Raw genomic sequence first — 16,531 nt, forward strand, 5'->3', positions numbered from 1 at the left:
CTTAAGACTCTGAAACTCTATTGGCTTCAGTCTTGCCAGGTGACATCTGGATTTAGAACCAATGGCTCTAAAAGTGCTTAGGTTAGATATTTAGCTTTATTATTTTATCCTCGTTGTTCACTGCTCTTTTATTGTATATTCCTGCACAATCATTTAGTAAAACACTTTAAATATACTTTGTGGTGTTCTTTGGTTTTGGGGCTTCAATCTGAATCCAGTACTTTAGTTCACATTGGCTACCGTTACTGCAATAACTATTTTCTGAAACTCACTTTATAAGTGTCCTACCTTGCAGGGATGACTTCTTGTTCTCAGACCTGGGAGGGCTAGAGACCCAGTCCCTTGGTCTCTGGCTGACGGGGTAGTAAGGGGATTAGTGGTAGCTTTACCCTGGGGGATGAGGATTCACACTTCAGCTTTTTTGGTTTTGTCTTGACCAACCCATCAACTGTAAGGAAGGCTTTGGCTTTAAAGTTTTTTGGCAACAATCCCTAGCGATTGTTACATTAAGCTGAAATGCATGCCTGGTTTTGGCCTTTAAGGGCTGCAAACCAGATCCCGTAAAAGTCTATGATACTTTTATGCATTATCAGCGAGAAAAAGCCAACATAGTTTAGCAAACAGAGTACTGTGTTTAGACTGAACAGACCTGGGTTCAAGGGTGCAATCAGTAATCAAGCTTATGGCATGGCACTGGACATGCCACTATCTCTAAGCCTAGCCTACCTCCTAAGAAGGCTGGAGATAAAATGGAATGACCCCACATACACTAGTCCAAGATCTTTAGAGAATATGTGAGATACAACTGAGAAACAAAGTGAAAAAGAAGTAAGTTGGGGGGGAACCCCCACTATACACTGCAATTCACAAATTATACTTTTATACCGAGTAAAACAACTTACAGGACAGTAGACAAAGCCATCACTTTTATCATCAATGAAAACCAGTCTGGAGCCATTGGGATCGGGGAAGATTTTTCGCACACTGACAGGATGCCGATAGTCATTCACATACTGCCAGTCTTCGATGTAAAAATATTGGATAAGACCAGCCTGGTAAAGAACAAAAAGGGTCATAAATAGCTGCACTAGAAACTAATAAAACAACATAGGTCTTTCATGCATGGCTGTTTCCCTTGCAGTCACCCCTCCAGCAACTTTGGGAGTTTTTGCTGATTATGCATGCTGTTTCCAACCATGAGAGGTCGCCTTGCTCTCCCCTGGCGTTTCTCCGCGTTTTGCCTGCGTTTTCAAATTCAAGATAAAACAGGTCTCTGAAAACGTGGGCAAAACGTGGGGAAATGCCGGGGAAAGCGAGGCGACCTCTGACAGTCAGAAACGGCAGGCATGCATAATCAACACAAAGACCCGAAGTTGTTGGAGGGGTGACAGCGAGTGAAACAGCCATGCATAAAAGACCATACTTGGGAGTCAGGGTGGTTTGTCTAGACACCTTCTCTAGCAAAATACTTTTTGACTTGAAAACTACAGAACAGCAAGACCCACACTTCAGCAAGAAAGGCAGACTATAACATAAATAAAAATGAATAAATAAACCAAACAAATAGCAAGCTCTCCCTACACTAGTAAAATGGGATGCCTGTTTGAAGACATACTCGAGGCCTACAAGGAGGGAGAACAAGGTAGGACAGGATCGCCAAAGATAGCAACTCCCTGCCCTTGCAGAAATATATTGGAGGGGGGCAGCCTCTCCCACTTGGGAAAGCCCTCTGACGCCTTCCAAACCCAAATCTAGACCAAGGTTGTTGTTCCTGGGTGTGTATGTGAATGTGTGCCCTTTCCTCATGCTAATGAAGAATACCTTCAACAGATAGCATTGCGCAATCACAAACCTTGGAACGGCGTGGGGAGGGGGAAGAGGGAGGAATTATATTGGCTCAGTTGAGCAGAGGTACAGGGTGAGTCAATTTCTGGTACATCCTCCCCCTGCACCTGTGCTAGTGAGGATCTTTCAATCAGTGAAGAGTTATCTGCCCCTTTGGGGTAGGACCTGGCATCTGAAGATACATGCCCTCAAAGAAGAATCTGCTACCTCCCATTGAGGAAGGCCAAGCCCTGTTTGCCATCAAATGAATTTTGGGGGGGGGGGGGGAGAATGACACCAAAACTGACTGTAAGGATGCATACCATAGAGTGCACATTTTTGGTACCCAATTTCCATACCAAAAATTATTTCAGCAGCAAAGCTACCCTTTCACCACTAAAATCATCAAGAGGGCAACAAGATTTTTTCTACCTCATTCCTCTCCTTTGTAGGGGCTGGGGAAGATAGGACAGCCACTGAATGATGTTCTGGATGTCCTGCATATGAAGGTTTTTTTCCCCCGTTTTGTTTCTTTGTAACAGGATGTCCAGTGTTAGGAAATGAATGTCCACAAAGCATGATAATGAAACCCTAACGCGTTAAAACTTGATACCAACCAAGCAAACTTTGAAACAAATACTCACATCAGTACCATAGATGAGGAAATCACTAGTTAAAGCATGGCACAAAATTTTACTTTTATCGTCATTATCGGGGAACAGTCTAGTCTCTCGTTCTTCCTGGGTATCCAAGCCTTCACTTTCTATCTATAATATACAACAAAACCGCAATGTTTCTCATCAGCAGTAAGAACTGAAACTATTTTAATCAGCTCATAATTTGAAATGAAAGAAGTTAGTCATATGCTGTATCCATCTCAGCCTTATCCTTTGATTCGAATTAGTTATACACCATCAGCTGTCATCCCAAAGGTCCTCAAGAGATCTTGCCAAACCAACTGTATTATTGAATTTATTTATGTTAAAATCATTCGCTGCCTTTCTCCCTAGTGGAGCTCAAGGCTATATAATAATCTAGAGCTTTTTGTTCTGTTAGCTCACTAACACTAAACCCATACCCTACTGCCACACAATCCTCTTAGCTTGTTTGTGTTATACAATCAGCTTCTAATACTGCAATCTTAAAAACACTTTCCTGGGAGTAAGCCCCACTGAATAAGCTTCAGTAGGATTCTGAGTAGACTTGCTTAGGATTGTAGCATTGTAAATTACTCTGGGAAGTGCAAAAGACACTTTTTCCCCCACAGGTGTGCCGTCATAAAGAGGGTGGTGTTGTCTTACATATGCATACAAATTACAGATGTCCAATAAAAATATATTTGTATATAATGTTTTTACGGGGGTCATCTTATATTCAGGCTCATCTTCCTTTCAAGTAAATACAGTATTTTAATATTTTCATCGACCTCAGCATCAAACCGAGCATATTTATAGTTTGTGCTCAGTTTTCTTCTGGCTCCTAAGATGCTTACCATATGTAACTGAACTTTACCCTCAAAAAGGGCAGCAGCATAATCAGAATTAAGGCACATATTGGTTACTGTTCCCAGATATTCCATGTCCTTGAGTTTTTTGACACCTGCAGAATTTTAAAAAACAAGTGTATTGTGATTATGTGTCTCCTTTGAATATTGCTTTAGAAATTTAAAACACTCCTAGACATTCAGAACAACAGATCCAAGCACTGAATGTTGGGGCTACCTGGATGAAATGCTCCATCTTTCAGGGCTATCCTAAGCAGACATACACCTTTCTAAGTCTGCTGAAGTCAAGGGTGGAACTTTGCTTTTTTTTGTTGCCATCTAGTCACAGCTGACATGACAACCTTGTGAGCTTTCTAGGCAAGAGACGTTCAGAGGCAGTTTGCCATTGCCTGCCTCTGCGTCACTTCCCTGGTATAGCTTGGAGGTCTCCCATCCAAATACTTGCCAGGATTGAGGCTGAGAGTGTGTGACTGGCCCAAGGTCACCCAGCAAGTTTATATGGCAAGTTTACATGGCATTTATCACACAATCCCAATGATATTCATTCTAAATGCCTCTATAACCATCTTCGTTTCCTAGCATCTAAATTCTGGGAACAGAATAGTCTTCTGAAAACTTCTAAATAGATGCTAGGGTCAACAGGGTACGACTTTAAGCAATAAACTTACATTTTGTAGAATGCAATATACTTAACAAAGAAGAAGGAGAAGAGCTGGTTTTTATATGCCGACTTTCTCTACCACTTAAGGAAGAATCAAACCAGTTTATAATCACCTTCCCCTCCCCACAACAGACACCCTATGAGGCAGGTGGGGCTGAGAGAATGTGACTAGCCCAAGGTCACCCAGCTGGCTTCATGTGCAGAAGCAGGAAAACAAATCCAGTTCACCAGATTTGCGTCTGCCGCTCATGTGGAGGAGTGGGGAATCAAACCCAGTTCTCCAGATTAGAGTCCTCCGCTCCAAACCACCGCTCTTAACCACTACACCATGCTGGAGCAGCAGAACACTACTTTTAAAGGAGGGAGCTACGGGTATACTTACTGTTCTCTCCAAGAGCATAAAACCATGCGCGGTTATTCATGCCCACAGCCAAATGGTAATGTCCCACGGCAACAAAGCTGGGCTCTACTTCCACAGAAACTGTAATTGGTATCTCCTAAAAGAGACCACATTTCTATAGCTGATTGACTGCCTAAAATAATCAAAGTGTTTACATTTAACTTGATTTACAAATGAATAAAATACCATACTCTTTCAATGTGATTGGCTACAGTGACTTCAAGGAGTGAGGTGAGGTATGCAATCCGTGTGCTGCACGAGTCTCCAAGAATGGGAAGTTTTGTTAAGAAGACATGAAGGGATCCTCTCTTTGTAGACACTGCCAGCAGCTGCCCATCATCAGTCCACGATAGCTCATCTAAACCTAAAACATTGAAAACATTTTGCAGGAAAAGGGCATTTTTGTCCCAGAAATCCAAAACTCAGATTTTTACAAGGTAACAGCTTCAAGGCTTCATCACAAAGACGCATTTCTGCAAATCTTGTATCCTTACATCATAGAAGAAAGTTATGTCTGTCAATGGAGCTTAATGTCACATGCAACATTACATATATTGGCCTACACCCCCACCGTAAATCTCTGCTAGCGGACTGGTGTTTCTGCCCATCTCTACCTTCCTGCTGCAGCCCCAAATGTTCCTGTGAATGCTGCTGTTAGAGAACAAGGAACCCACAGTAACCTTTTCCTCCAGGAACAGCGTTAAGGAGGAAGTCAGAGGTCTGCAGTGGGATGAGAGGATTGGCAAAAATGCCACCCTCTTCCACTAGATTTACAACGGGATCCAAGTTATTATTTTAAGAGCCAGCGTGGTGTAGTGGTTAAAGAGCAGTTGTTTGGAGCAGTGTAGTCTGATCTGGAGAACCGGGTTTGATTCCCCACTCCTCCACATGAGCAGCGGATGCTAATCTGGGGAACTGGATTTGTTTCCCCTCTCCTACACATGAAGCCAGCTGGGTGACCTGGGGCTAGTCTCAGCTCTCTCAGCCCCACCTCCCTCACAGGGTGTCTGTTGTGGGGAGGGGAAAGGAAGGTAATTGTAAGCCAGTTTGATTCTTCCTTAAGTGATAGAGAAAGTTGGCATATAAAAACCAACCTTCTAAGTTTTTATTTAAATTGCTAGTTCACTTATTCCTCAGTCTTGGGGACATAAATTTACATAGAGCAACGTAAAGAAAAAGATCCTACATTTGTGTCATCCCACTTGTGTAATCTTGTCCTTCCACCCAGGAGCTTAAGGCTACTTTCTTTGGATCTCTTGTTTTATCCTAACATCCTTAAGAAACAGGCGAAGCTAAGAGATACTAACTCGCCCAAGGCTATTTGCAGTGAGCTCCACAGCTGAGAAAAGATTTGAATTTAGGGTCATCCTGGTCCATACCCAACATGGGTGGCTCAGTGGTAGAGCCTCTGCTTGGCATGCAGAAGATCCCAGGTTCAATCCCCAGCATCTCCAGTTTAAGGGACTAGGTAAGTAGGTGATGTGAAAGACCTCTGCCTGAGACCCTGGAGAATTGCTGCCGGTCTGAGTAGACAATACTGATTTTGATGGACCAAGGACCTGATTTAGTCCAAGGCAGCTTCATGTGTTCATATTGTTACACCACATTTAAAAAAAATGTAAAGATGAGAATCTAAATAAAAATTGTGTGATACAATATGGCAAAACACCCCCATTTGGAAACTGACATACCTTTGTTTTCATCCTCTAAATTTATTATTGCATACATTTCGCTTAGGTCTGACAGGTCATGGATCTTAATGCTGTAACAAGAGAGAATCCCCTTCATCAATATTTATCATTTAATCAGGAATTATAAATTATCAGTATTTTAATTGTACAACTATGGAAAACAAATAATTGTCAAAAAGAACATGAATCTAGAAATAAAATTTAGAGATTATGAAATAATTCATCCTTAGCCAACCATTTAACTTTGTGAAAACTGCATGAACAGTCACACCCTTCTAACAACCCATTCCTGAGCTGTCGGCAGCCAGGGTCGGCAGGGAGGAGGCGGCGCAACTGCACCTCCAAGCCCATTTCCTGGCCGCTGAAAGCCTTAAAAAAGGTGTTTGCAGGCTTTTTGAAGTTGAAATGGGGCAAAATGCCCCATAGAGAATAACGAGGTTGCACCTGCAAAATAGCAGTCGCAGTCCTGCCATTCTCTGTGCCAGCGTCCAGTGACAAAAGGGGACAGGGAGCTGCCTACAGGCAGCTCTGCCCCCCGGCACGCCCTGAGAATGCTCCCCGGGACGCCAGCGTGGGTCTTTATGCCATTGGGATGTCGGCAGAAGGCCCAGTCGGCATTCCGGGGCAGCGCTGCCATGGCAGCAGCAGGAGACCAGCGTCCAGGCCTCCCCACCATTGTCAGGGTCACTCATGATGGCATAAGTAGCCTGGGCGCTGGCACAGGGGGGGGGGGCCAAATCCGGCGCAGCTCTTTCCTGGCCTTCTGAGGACTTTTGTCCTCAGAAATCAGGAATGCGCTGTAAGTCCACTGACTTCAACAGACTTAGAAGGGTGCAACTCAGTTTAGAATTGTCTGCAAAGACAATCCATAAACATGTTACTCATACAGTCTTTGTGACAATAATCCTGTCTAGACCCTCATAGAACCCTGTCGCAAAGAAAAAGCACAGCACTCTTCCAGCTCTGAAAACATCTCAAACATGACACTCATGAAAGTGGAAATATAATGGCCTTTTAAGCAGGGACGTTTTCCCGCGGTCACACCCACTGACTGCTTCGGGGCTTCCTTTTGATTATGTATGTGCTTTCCAACTATCAGAGGTCACCTGGCTCTCCCCGCAGGTTTTGCCCGTATTTTGTTTTAGCCAGAATCTGGAAAATGCGGGCAAAATGCACGGGGACAGCCAGGCAACCTCTGACGGTCGGAAAACACATGGCTAAACAAAAGGAACCCTGAAGCTGTCAGTGGGGATGACTGCGGGGAAATGTCCCTGCATAAAAGGCCGTTATCAGAAATAATCGGAATGGGACTAGAGCATCCCGATAAATCAAAGCATTCTGATAATCTAAACTATAGCGTTCCGATAATCTACAGAAAGTCGATGTCACCAGTACAATCACTATGTCTGTCTGAATGCAGTGGCTTCAGTATGGATCTTACAGCTCCAATAAGCACAAGAGACTCCATGTACATTGTATGCCATTTCCTTCCATTCTCAGACACAGAAGGTAATACGGCAAAGATCTTAATTGTACAGAATTCAGTATGAACCTTAGAGCTTCATTGAGTGTGGGATCATAGGGAAGCTTTGTAATTCAGCAATCTGCTCCAGGCCTGGAAACGCCAATGCATGAATGACTCTCTTTAACATCCATAAATTAAAAGGTGGGATTCTAAACTGTGTGCAGATTACTTTTTGCTCCTGGACTTATTCCCTCCTTTGGAATAAACTGGGTAGCATATTCCCACACAAACAATGCTTATTTTCCCACCTGAGGGCACACAGTCCTTTGGATATTAGTGACAGTTGTTAAAGTAGTTTCGCCTATTCCCATCATTTTCACTAACAAGTATCCATTGCTCGCTTTGAGATATCTGAGGTATTTTAATGGCCTCATCCAAAAAATGCCTCTCACCAGTTATCTCCACATGACGCAGCCTTGTTGAGTGACGGTGATATTGCAATGCTTGTCAGGCTGTCTTTATGATTGCAAGCTTGCAAGATTTCGTGACCTATCTCTCGAATGTGTGTAGAGATCACCACAAAGAAGCCCAGTGAGAAACCAATCATGATGTAACCATCCCCAAACCTAGAGAGACAGAAATAATATCATCACACAAACAAAATCCAGGCACTGCGGCTGCAAGAAAATTGAAACAAATAAAAGTCAAGGAGAGAGGCAAAAATTCCTCAGCTAGCAACAAATAAATTGGGAACATATATGGAAATAAAAGCGGCATCCCAATCTACAACTTTACTGTTAGACAAATGACTAACTACACGTCTTCTCTTTTCAAGAGCACTGCATTTTAATCATGAAGTATGCAAAGAAAACAGACAATAGATTTTACATCTACTAGGCTAAAAACAATTCAAAAAATTCTCCTTTTTCAAACTGTGTTGGAACTGTAATGAATCACTTGCCATTTGTAAGACACAATGCTCCCATAGTGCTGTTGAAACTGCAGCTCGATTGGGTTATCTGGATCTTTGAAATTAAAAAGATACAGTATTTTCTTGCCAACCACAACACTTACCTGTAAAAAAAGTGAAATATGAAGTATATATTGAATGAGACTAGCATAACTTTATATTAGCAGTGTAAGAGTGGGAGTCAAGCTCTCAGATACCCTTTGCAAATCAGTTCTAAAAATGAATAGTGCATCAATTATTCTAAACAAAAACAAAGGGCAGCCATATACCTTGGACTTTTCAAAATCTCTTGTCGATATACCTCATCTTTAAAGAGCATCTGAGCAATATGAAGATCATGTTGAAACTGTCTCAATGACAAGCCATAGAAACCAAAGATTAACATAAATCTTTTCTCCTCTATAACTGTTCAGAGCCAGCATGGTGTAGGGGTTAAGGTGTTGGACTAGGACCTGGGAAAACCAGGTATGAATCCCCACCTGTGCCATGGAAACTTGCTGAGTGACCTTGGGAAAGTCACACACTCTCAGCCCTGACCAGGATTTGGATGGAAGACCTCCAAGGAATACCATGGTCATGACACAGAGGCAGGCAATGGCAAACCACCTCCCGACGTCTCTTGCCTATGGGGTCACTATAAATCAGCTGTGACTTGATGGGCAAAAACATTTGTTCAGAGATAGGCAACTTATCAGAATTCAAATAAAGAGGGGAAAATACTGTAATAAAAAGAACCCTTATAGCCAAAAGACGCAGCCCTAGTTTTCAACCCAACTTGCGTCTTACTCACGAAGTATTTAAAAATAGTAGTTTCCAAACACTGACAAAATAGGATTTAATCTATATGATGAACGTCTACAATTTAAAACTCTTCATTGGGTCTACAATAAAAGATGGGTAGCCATGTTAGGCTGTAACAGCAAAATAAAACAGCAGTCCAACTAAAGACTAATAAGTATAGTGCCATCCTAAGAAAAATTACACCCTTCTAAGCCCATTGAAATCAATGGGCTTAGAAGGGTGTAACGCTGTGTAGGATTGCACTGTTACTAAAGCATATACTTCCCAGAGTGAAAACTCACTCCAATGTATCTAATGAAATGAGCTCTGACTCACAAAAATTTATGCTGGATTAAATTTTTACAGATGCTGCTGGACTGATTTAATAAAAAACAAGAACTTTCTCAATTAAAGAAGCAATAATTCCATTTTACAATAATCATTAAAGTTTACTACGTTTTAAGAACTGAGAATGTGACAGCAGAACCATGGTTAAGAGATTAACCATGTGACATCAGAACTGGGTAATACACCACAACTATTAATGCTTTGTTGACCTGCAGGCCAATGGCTACAGAACAGTGAGGAAAGAAATACTGAGATGATGCCACGGATGCTTAGAAATTCACAAAACTGCAACCAACATGCAAGTCTGACTGCTCTGAAGATTTCCTTCAAAGCCGTATTGTGAGCAGGTCTGCGTCTGTTCAGGGCAACATTTGGCATGGCGGCTGGTAAATGCTTCACTACTAAGACTGTGTTGACTGCATGACTACTGTGTTGGCTGTTCCCCCACTCAGACTGGCCAGGCTAATACTGACCAGGGCTCAGGCCCTTTCCACCACAGCTCCCAAACTGTGGAAGGGGGTCCTGAAGAAGTGAAGGGAGTTCCCTCATTGGAGATCTACAGGAGGAGCTGCGAGGCTTGCTTGCTTGCCCTGCCTTTTGATGGAAGTGGAGGGGGGTGGTATTTGGGGTTTTAACTGGTAATGCTTGAATTGTGATTTGTAAGCTGCCTTCAGCCAAGAGGGAAAGTGGGGTATAAATATTTACATAAACAAATAAATATACTGGGTCACAGCTAGATGTCATTTTTTAAAAAAAGCTACGTCAGGCTGTATGTGCTACTTTTGTATCTGCACTGTTGGCTGCATTCCTCCAGAGCATATTAACTGAAGCACAGTTAACACAGTCTGTTAGCAACTGGTCTTGTTCTTAATCGCTTACTGTGGTCTCGCTTCCTGACGTTCTGTCATCTGTCTTCATGACTATGAACTGCATATCACTGGGTTCTCCTTTCACTGCTGCCTATAAAATAAGACTTGAAAATTAATATTTGTATCACGGAAAAGCACATCGGTAACAGAGACCCATGCATGATTAAGAGTTTATTGCAAGCTTTAAAATCATTAGCTAGTGTGATAAAATAATTCACTTTCCTATATTTGCATATTTATTTATGGGGATGTGGACAGACCTTTTATTCAAGTCCATCTTGTTTTGTTCAATAAAAACTGTGTTTGGATTTCTTAACATTGTTATGGTATGCATTCAGTGTAGTTATTGCGTTCGGGAGACATTTACATTACTTTAAATGCACAACACGTCCCCGTCTATAACCTTTTTGACCTCCCAACCAACTGGATTGAAATTGTCAGTTACAGCATCCCTCACTCAAGGCGATTCTCTCTCCCAACTTTCAGGCAGGTAGGAGAGAGCCTCTCCATTCCAGAGGCAATGAAAATTCTCAATACAGACCAAGCTGGAAGAAAAACAATAACACTTTACATAGTGCAGTGGGGAGAGATCAATAGGGGGCATGGAGCACGGTGTGCCTCCTTCTCACTACCATACTCTGCTTTTGTAAAAATAAAACAAACAAAAGAAACAAATATGCTTTACACTTGAACAGGTAGACTGTAACAGCATCCCTTCACTGCCCCCAGGAAATGAAAATTTAAAAATGGCCTGAAGAAATGGAGAGAGAGAGCAGCTGAAGACAAATGGCCAGATCTTGCCCGGTGAATTTAGATCCAAAAAGACAGGAAATTTAATTCAGATTATCTTTCAGAAAGTAACATACATGGTGTGCTCAGATCAGATTTTGATTTGAATGTACATGTCTATTTATGTACAAATGTAGCTTCTCTCTTCCATTTGTGACTAACCAACATAGAGATGATTCAAAATATATTAAAAACCCATAAACCAAACTATAAGACGATCTGCAATAGTCTGCAACTTAGCTCTTTAATAAAACCCACTAGGTTTCAACATCTACACATTCACCACCCAGTAAACAGAGAAAACAAGAAAAGGCAAAATGAAAGATAAAAGAAATAGCGATAAAGAAACAACTATTACTGTATTGGTGATCATAAACAAACTTTCAACTTTCAGACTGTTAGTTTTGAAAGCTTGGGCATTCTAACAGAAGCTGGTCCAATTAAATGTAGAATTATAATGAAGATTTATACTACACAAACAGTGCAATCCTATGGTCAGTTATTCCAGCCTAAGCCCACTGAAGTCACTGGGCTTAGACTGGAGTAACTCTTCATAGGATTGTACTGAAAATCTTCCAAGTTAAATTCACAAGATTTTTGCACATGCAATGCTAAAGTGCTTTTTTCATCTAACTAAAATGTGACATAAATACTGGCTAGAATCAGGATTCTATTTATAGTTGTCTAACTTCCGCTTTCTCTCTCACCTTAAAAAAATTCACACATGAAATTTACAGCAAGAGAAGTACAAAGGCATTTTTCATGTTCTTTAACAGTTACAGTCTTCTGGATAACAACAACATAAATTTATTACCACTCGGATAGTGTCTCCTTCATGGTTACTAATTGTTATCAATTTGTCTTCACCACCTAATGCTAAAAGTTTTCCACTGCTCCAACAGCCACACGTGATGCGCTTGGTGTGTTTACCTGATAAAAGTAATGCACAAATGAAAGCCAGATTAAATACTTTTGCTCCCTAAAGCACAACGATATTAAAAATATTCAGAAATGAGCTGCATATAATTTAAGCAAGTGCAAGTGAGTGACCCATGAGGAACGGGGGAATCTTTTTCCTCTTCCCATTTTTGCAAGGAGGCCTTAGGGTCCAGTCAGGTTGCTACAGCAACCCCAAATAGTACCCAAAGCCTTGCAAGATGATCTGATGAAACCTCAGACGAAATTTAGTTTTGCTGTGGCAACCTGTTCCATGCCAAGGCCTCTGGCTTCCACTGAGCTGCGAAGAATGTCTCCGAAATATACTGCCATTGGCCAAGCATCAGGCCACTTGACCCCCGATCCTTGGTAGAAGGCAACATGCTGTGCAGTAGGCCCTGGGGCACAACACAAGCCAAATATCTTGCCATACAGTTGGGTTGTCAAGGCAACCCAAAACAGCACCCATTTTCATGCGTGTGCAGGCATCGCTGTGTGTTGACAACCTTATCAGTCCGCAGTGCAACCTGGATGCACGCACAGATCAAAGGAACCCTGGGTACAGGGTCCGAAGTTGGGGTTACGGCAGAGGGGGATAGTTGGATTCTGTTTACCCGGAGGTTCTCCCAAGTAAGCAGAAACCTCTCCTCCTTTTGCATGTGGCCCTGATACTGCGGAATCAGAAGTACTGGTTCTTAATAGTACCATTATCTCGCTAAATTAACACACTGTTATTCATTAAAATGAAACACTAATCTAGGCAAATATCTTACTTCCTTTTTAATAAAAAGTGACATCCTAGACAAAGGCTTAAATCCAGCTAATTTTTTGCTCAATCTCACCCAATTTCCCTCCTTACTACAGTCCCCACCTCACATGGCTTTTGTCCATGCACGTTCCATGATCTCCAGCATAGCCTTTTTGTGGACAAAGGAGACCCTTTCCTCCCTGAAAATATGGCTGGAACCAACCCAAACAGTCTCCCATTACACACTGTTAAGTGTTATACTACACAGAGAAGAATCTTAACTTTAACTGTTTAGTTTTCTCTCTTCTCTCTCTTTTACACTGACTTCATTGTGGCACTGACCAAGGATAGGTATCTTGCGAGAAGTTTGGCGATTATAGATTAGTAAGTTTCCCTTAGCTGTTCCAGCAGAAAGTAAGGCTTCAGTTTTTGACCAACGCAAGAAAGACATCGCCTCTCTGCAATACAAAGGAATTTGGGCTGTCAACCACTTAAAGACGTTTTAATTAAAGTATTTTCATTTTTAAAGCAATGAAGAGTAAGAATAGAGTCCATGGTTCAAAGACTGTTTAATAATACTTAGAGCATTCTAGGGCACTATTGTGCTCTGGTCAAATATGAATATTTATACATTTAAATGCTAATTGGGTATTAGCATGTGTACAGTATTTATAATCTGTCCTTCAGAGCTAACTGGTAACAGCCCTTCTTCCTTCCAAAGAGATCATAATAACATTCCTCACTTCAATCATCTGCATTTTAAACACGTTAAATTTAAACACACATACATATTACTCAAATTGCAATTCCAGTTTTTGACAGATCAAAGAAAGTGGGAGATAACAAGCAACAAACAAAAGCTAATGTTTACTGTTATTATGAATACCCATTATTCTCAGAAATAAATGGTTCACTTGCTCTCAGGTTCACACATTAAAGTTGACCCCCTCATACTATCAACTGAATTTTCAGTTGACTGATTAATCAGTTAAGCCAATAAAAGTTAACCCTAACCTCCACCTCCAATTATTACTAGAGGTGTGCAAAATTAAAAACACAGCTTTAATTTTGTATCAGGACATTGAGAAGGGAACCTTATAATTATGATAAGGAATCTTATCGTTGCCCTGACCTGGATGGCTCAGGCTAGCCCGATCCTGTCAGATCTTGGAAGCTAAATAGGATTTGCCCTAGTTAGTGCTTGGGAGACCACCAGGAAAGTCCAGGGTTGCTATGCAGAGGCAGGCAATGGCAAACCACATTCGTTGCCTTGAAAACCCTACAGGTTCGCCATACGTCAGCTGAGACTCGACATCAGTTTCTTCCACTATACCATACATATTGTTATCGTTAAAAATTAGGAATGTTACTGTCATATCGGAACATTGTTCCTGAAAACCAGAGAACCAATTATCTAGCAAATGCTGCTTTCTGTATCAACTTCACATTCTAATCATATTTAAGGTATCATATATACATTTATTTTAATATGTAAGATTTTCATACCTCATGCCAGTGTCCATCTGGCTGGTTTTGTTTGTGTTGGCATCCCACAGATAAATGGAATTAGATTTATCAGCAATTATTGCCAGGGTATCTCCATCTTGATCCCAATCCATGGCAATGCAGTTGCTAAATCAGCACAGAAAAACATTCATTAGAAGTTCTTAAATAAGGTTTGGTAGGAAAATATATTACATTGGATAGAAACTCAAACCTTGCTTAGATTCCTTTCCTCGCACCACTTCCTGATGGAGATGTACACTTTCTATCATGCTGGCCTTTAAAAACTGAGTACAGCCTCGTCCTCATCTAAATTCAACTCTCCTTAACTGCTGATGAACATAAGAGTCACCTTGGATCAGAGCAAAGGCCCATCTAGTCCAGCATCCTGTTCACACAGCAACCTCTAGGAAGCCCACAAACAGGAAGACTGCAACAGCATTGTTCTGCCTGTACTCCCCAGCGACTGATTTACAGTGCATTCCTGACTTCTGAGGACAAAAGTCCTCAGGAGGCCAGAAAGGGGCTGCGCTGGCATTGAGGCCCCCCGTACTGGCGCCCGGGCTACTTACGCTGTTGCGAGTGGCCCCAATGCCGGCAGGGAGGCCTGGACGCTGGTCTCCTGGTGCTGCCATGGCAGAGCTGCCCCCCGAGACTCTGGCTGGGCCTTCCGCCAGCGTCCCAGTGGTGTAAGGGCCCGCGCTAGCGAGGGTTCCAGGGAGGCGGGCTGCCTGTAGGCAGCTTCCTGTCACCGTTCAGCCCAGAATGCCGGTAGGTAGAACGGTGTTGCTGCATCGCTGTTCTCTATGTGGCGAAAAGCTCCATTTTTACAAAAAAAGCCTCTAAAAGGCTTTGGAGGAGCTGCGGTGGCTCCTCAGCTACGCTGTCCCTGGACACCGAAAGGTAAGGAATGCACAGTTAAGGTGGCTTACTACCTTTGGTTCTGGAGGGAGCAGATATCCATGATGCCTCTCTTCATCCCCTACGTCTGCTACTGTATAGCCACAAAGTTACATTAAAAAGTTAGCGTTTCCCTTTAGACAGAAAAATAAACAAAGATCTAACCAGGTAGCTAAACCATTTCTAGCAACTTTTATTCCATTGGTTTGCTTAAAATGACATTTTGAGTTTACACTATGCATTTTAAAATTAATATTTTCAGTCCTTTGGTAAGACTTACCCAGGTAGATTAATTTCATTTTTCTTTTGACCATGACGATCAAAGATTTTTATAGTGTGATCTGATCTATAAAGCAAAAAGATTAGCATGATGACAACCTTTTAAAAATAACAGTAAGTCTTAGTTTAAAGCTCCTAAGGTGCTTTTCATATAAGATTTGGTTCATCCATTTATTTTATTAACACACACAAGCAGGAGGAGGCATAAAAAGCAATTTTCACATCCAAATACACTTGCGGATTATAGTATTAACAGTACATACATGTATGTGTCTCTATGTATATATAAATGCACTGTTAATAATGTAGCTTTAAAAACATGTAATCTTACCCTGTAACAGCAATGAAGTTTCCTAATGTTTTCTGCCAAGCAAATTGCACAGGGGAACCAAGCACAGTTTTTTCTAACAGGGAAAATACTCGCTGTGGGAAAAAAGTGACAGTTTAAAACAAAACAGACGTGTAAATTTTTAAAGTTCATATACACACACTTACAAAATGTAACTGAAGTACTTTAAAGCCAATTACTAACAATCTGTCATGTTACTGTGACTGAGAAACAGAATATTTCTTGGATGGGCAATACAGATATTTTGCTGTTTCTAATGGCTCCATTAAATATATATACAGGAGATATTAAATGGGTTGCAATCTACTGGGGAGAGCATTATTTGAGTACATGAAAGGAACAGATCCATTTACAAAAGGGCAAAACAGCTTGCTAATATGTGTCGCCAACAGAGCTTCAAGTCTAAGAACTACAGCAACATAACCCAGCGAAAAATCAATGCCATTAAGCAAGGAACAAAAGAAAATATAGAATATACAAGGATTTTGCAGCAGGCCTTGTGAACAGGAGTGGGC

At 41.5% G+C, this 16,531-nt stretch overlaps 1 protein-coding gene across 1 annotated transcript in view; it reads right to left on the reverse strand.

Moving 5' to 3' along the window:
• Positions 1-16,087, reverse strand: part of WDR19 (WD repeat domain 19) — a 50,177-nt gene extending 34,090 nt beyond the window's left edge. The window contains exons 1-14 of the mRNA XM_056855942.1: positions 15,999-16,087; positions 15,669-15,734; positions 14,492-14,617; positions 13,328-13,443; positions 12,116-12,231; positions 10,523-10,603; positions 8,507-8,619; positions 7,998-8,171; positions 6,081-6,151; positions 4,581-4,753; positions 4,372-4,486; positions 3,317-3,423; positions 2,469-2,591; positions 903-1,052 (exon numbers count right to left, since the gene is read on the reverse strand). Coding sequence (XP_056711920.1) covers positions 903-1,052; positions 2,469-2,591; positions 3,317-3,423; positions 4,372-4,486; positions 4,581-4,753; positions 6,081-6,151; positions 7,998-8,171; positions 8,507-8,619; positions 10,523-10,603; positions 12,116-12,231; positions 13,328-13,443; positions 14,492-14,604 — 1,452 coding nt within the window. The 5' untranslated portion in view covers positions 14,605-14,617; positions 15,669-15,734; positions 15,999-16,087. The remainder of the gene's footprint in view (positions 1-902; positions 1,053-2,468; positions 2,592-3,316; positions 3,424-4,371; positions 4,487-4,580; positions 4,754-6,080; positions 6,152-7,997; positions 8,172-8,506; positions 8,620-10,522; positions 10,604-12,115; positions 12,232-13,327; positions 13,444-14,491; positions 14,618-15,668; positions 15,735-15,998) is intronic.
• Positions 16,088-16,531: the final 444 nt, after the last annotated feature.

The sequence above is a fragment of the Euleptes europaea genome, chromosome 9 (genome assembly GCF_029931775.1).
Source record: "Euleptes europaea isolate rEulEur1 chromosome 9, rEulEur1.hap1, whole genome shotgun sequence".
NCBI classification, from domain to species: domain Eukaryota; kingdom Metazoa; phylum Chordata; class Lepidosauria; order Squamata; family Sphaerodactylidae; genus Euleptes; species Euleptes europaea.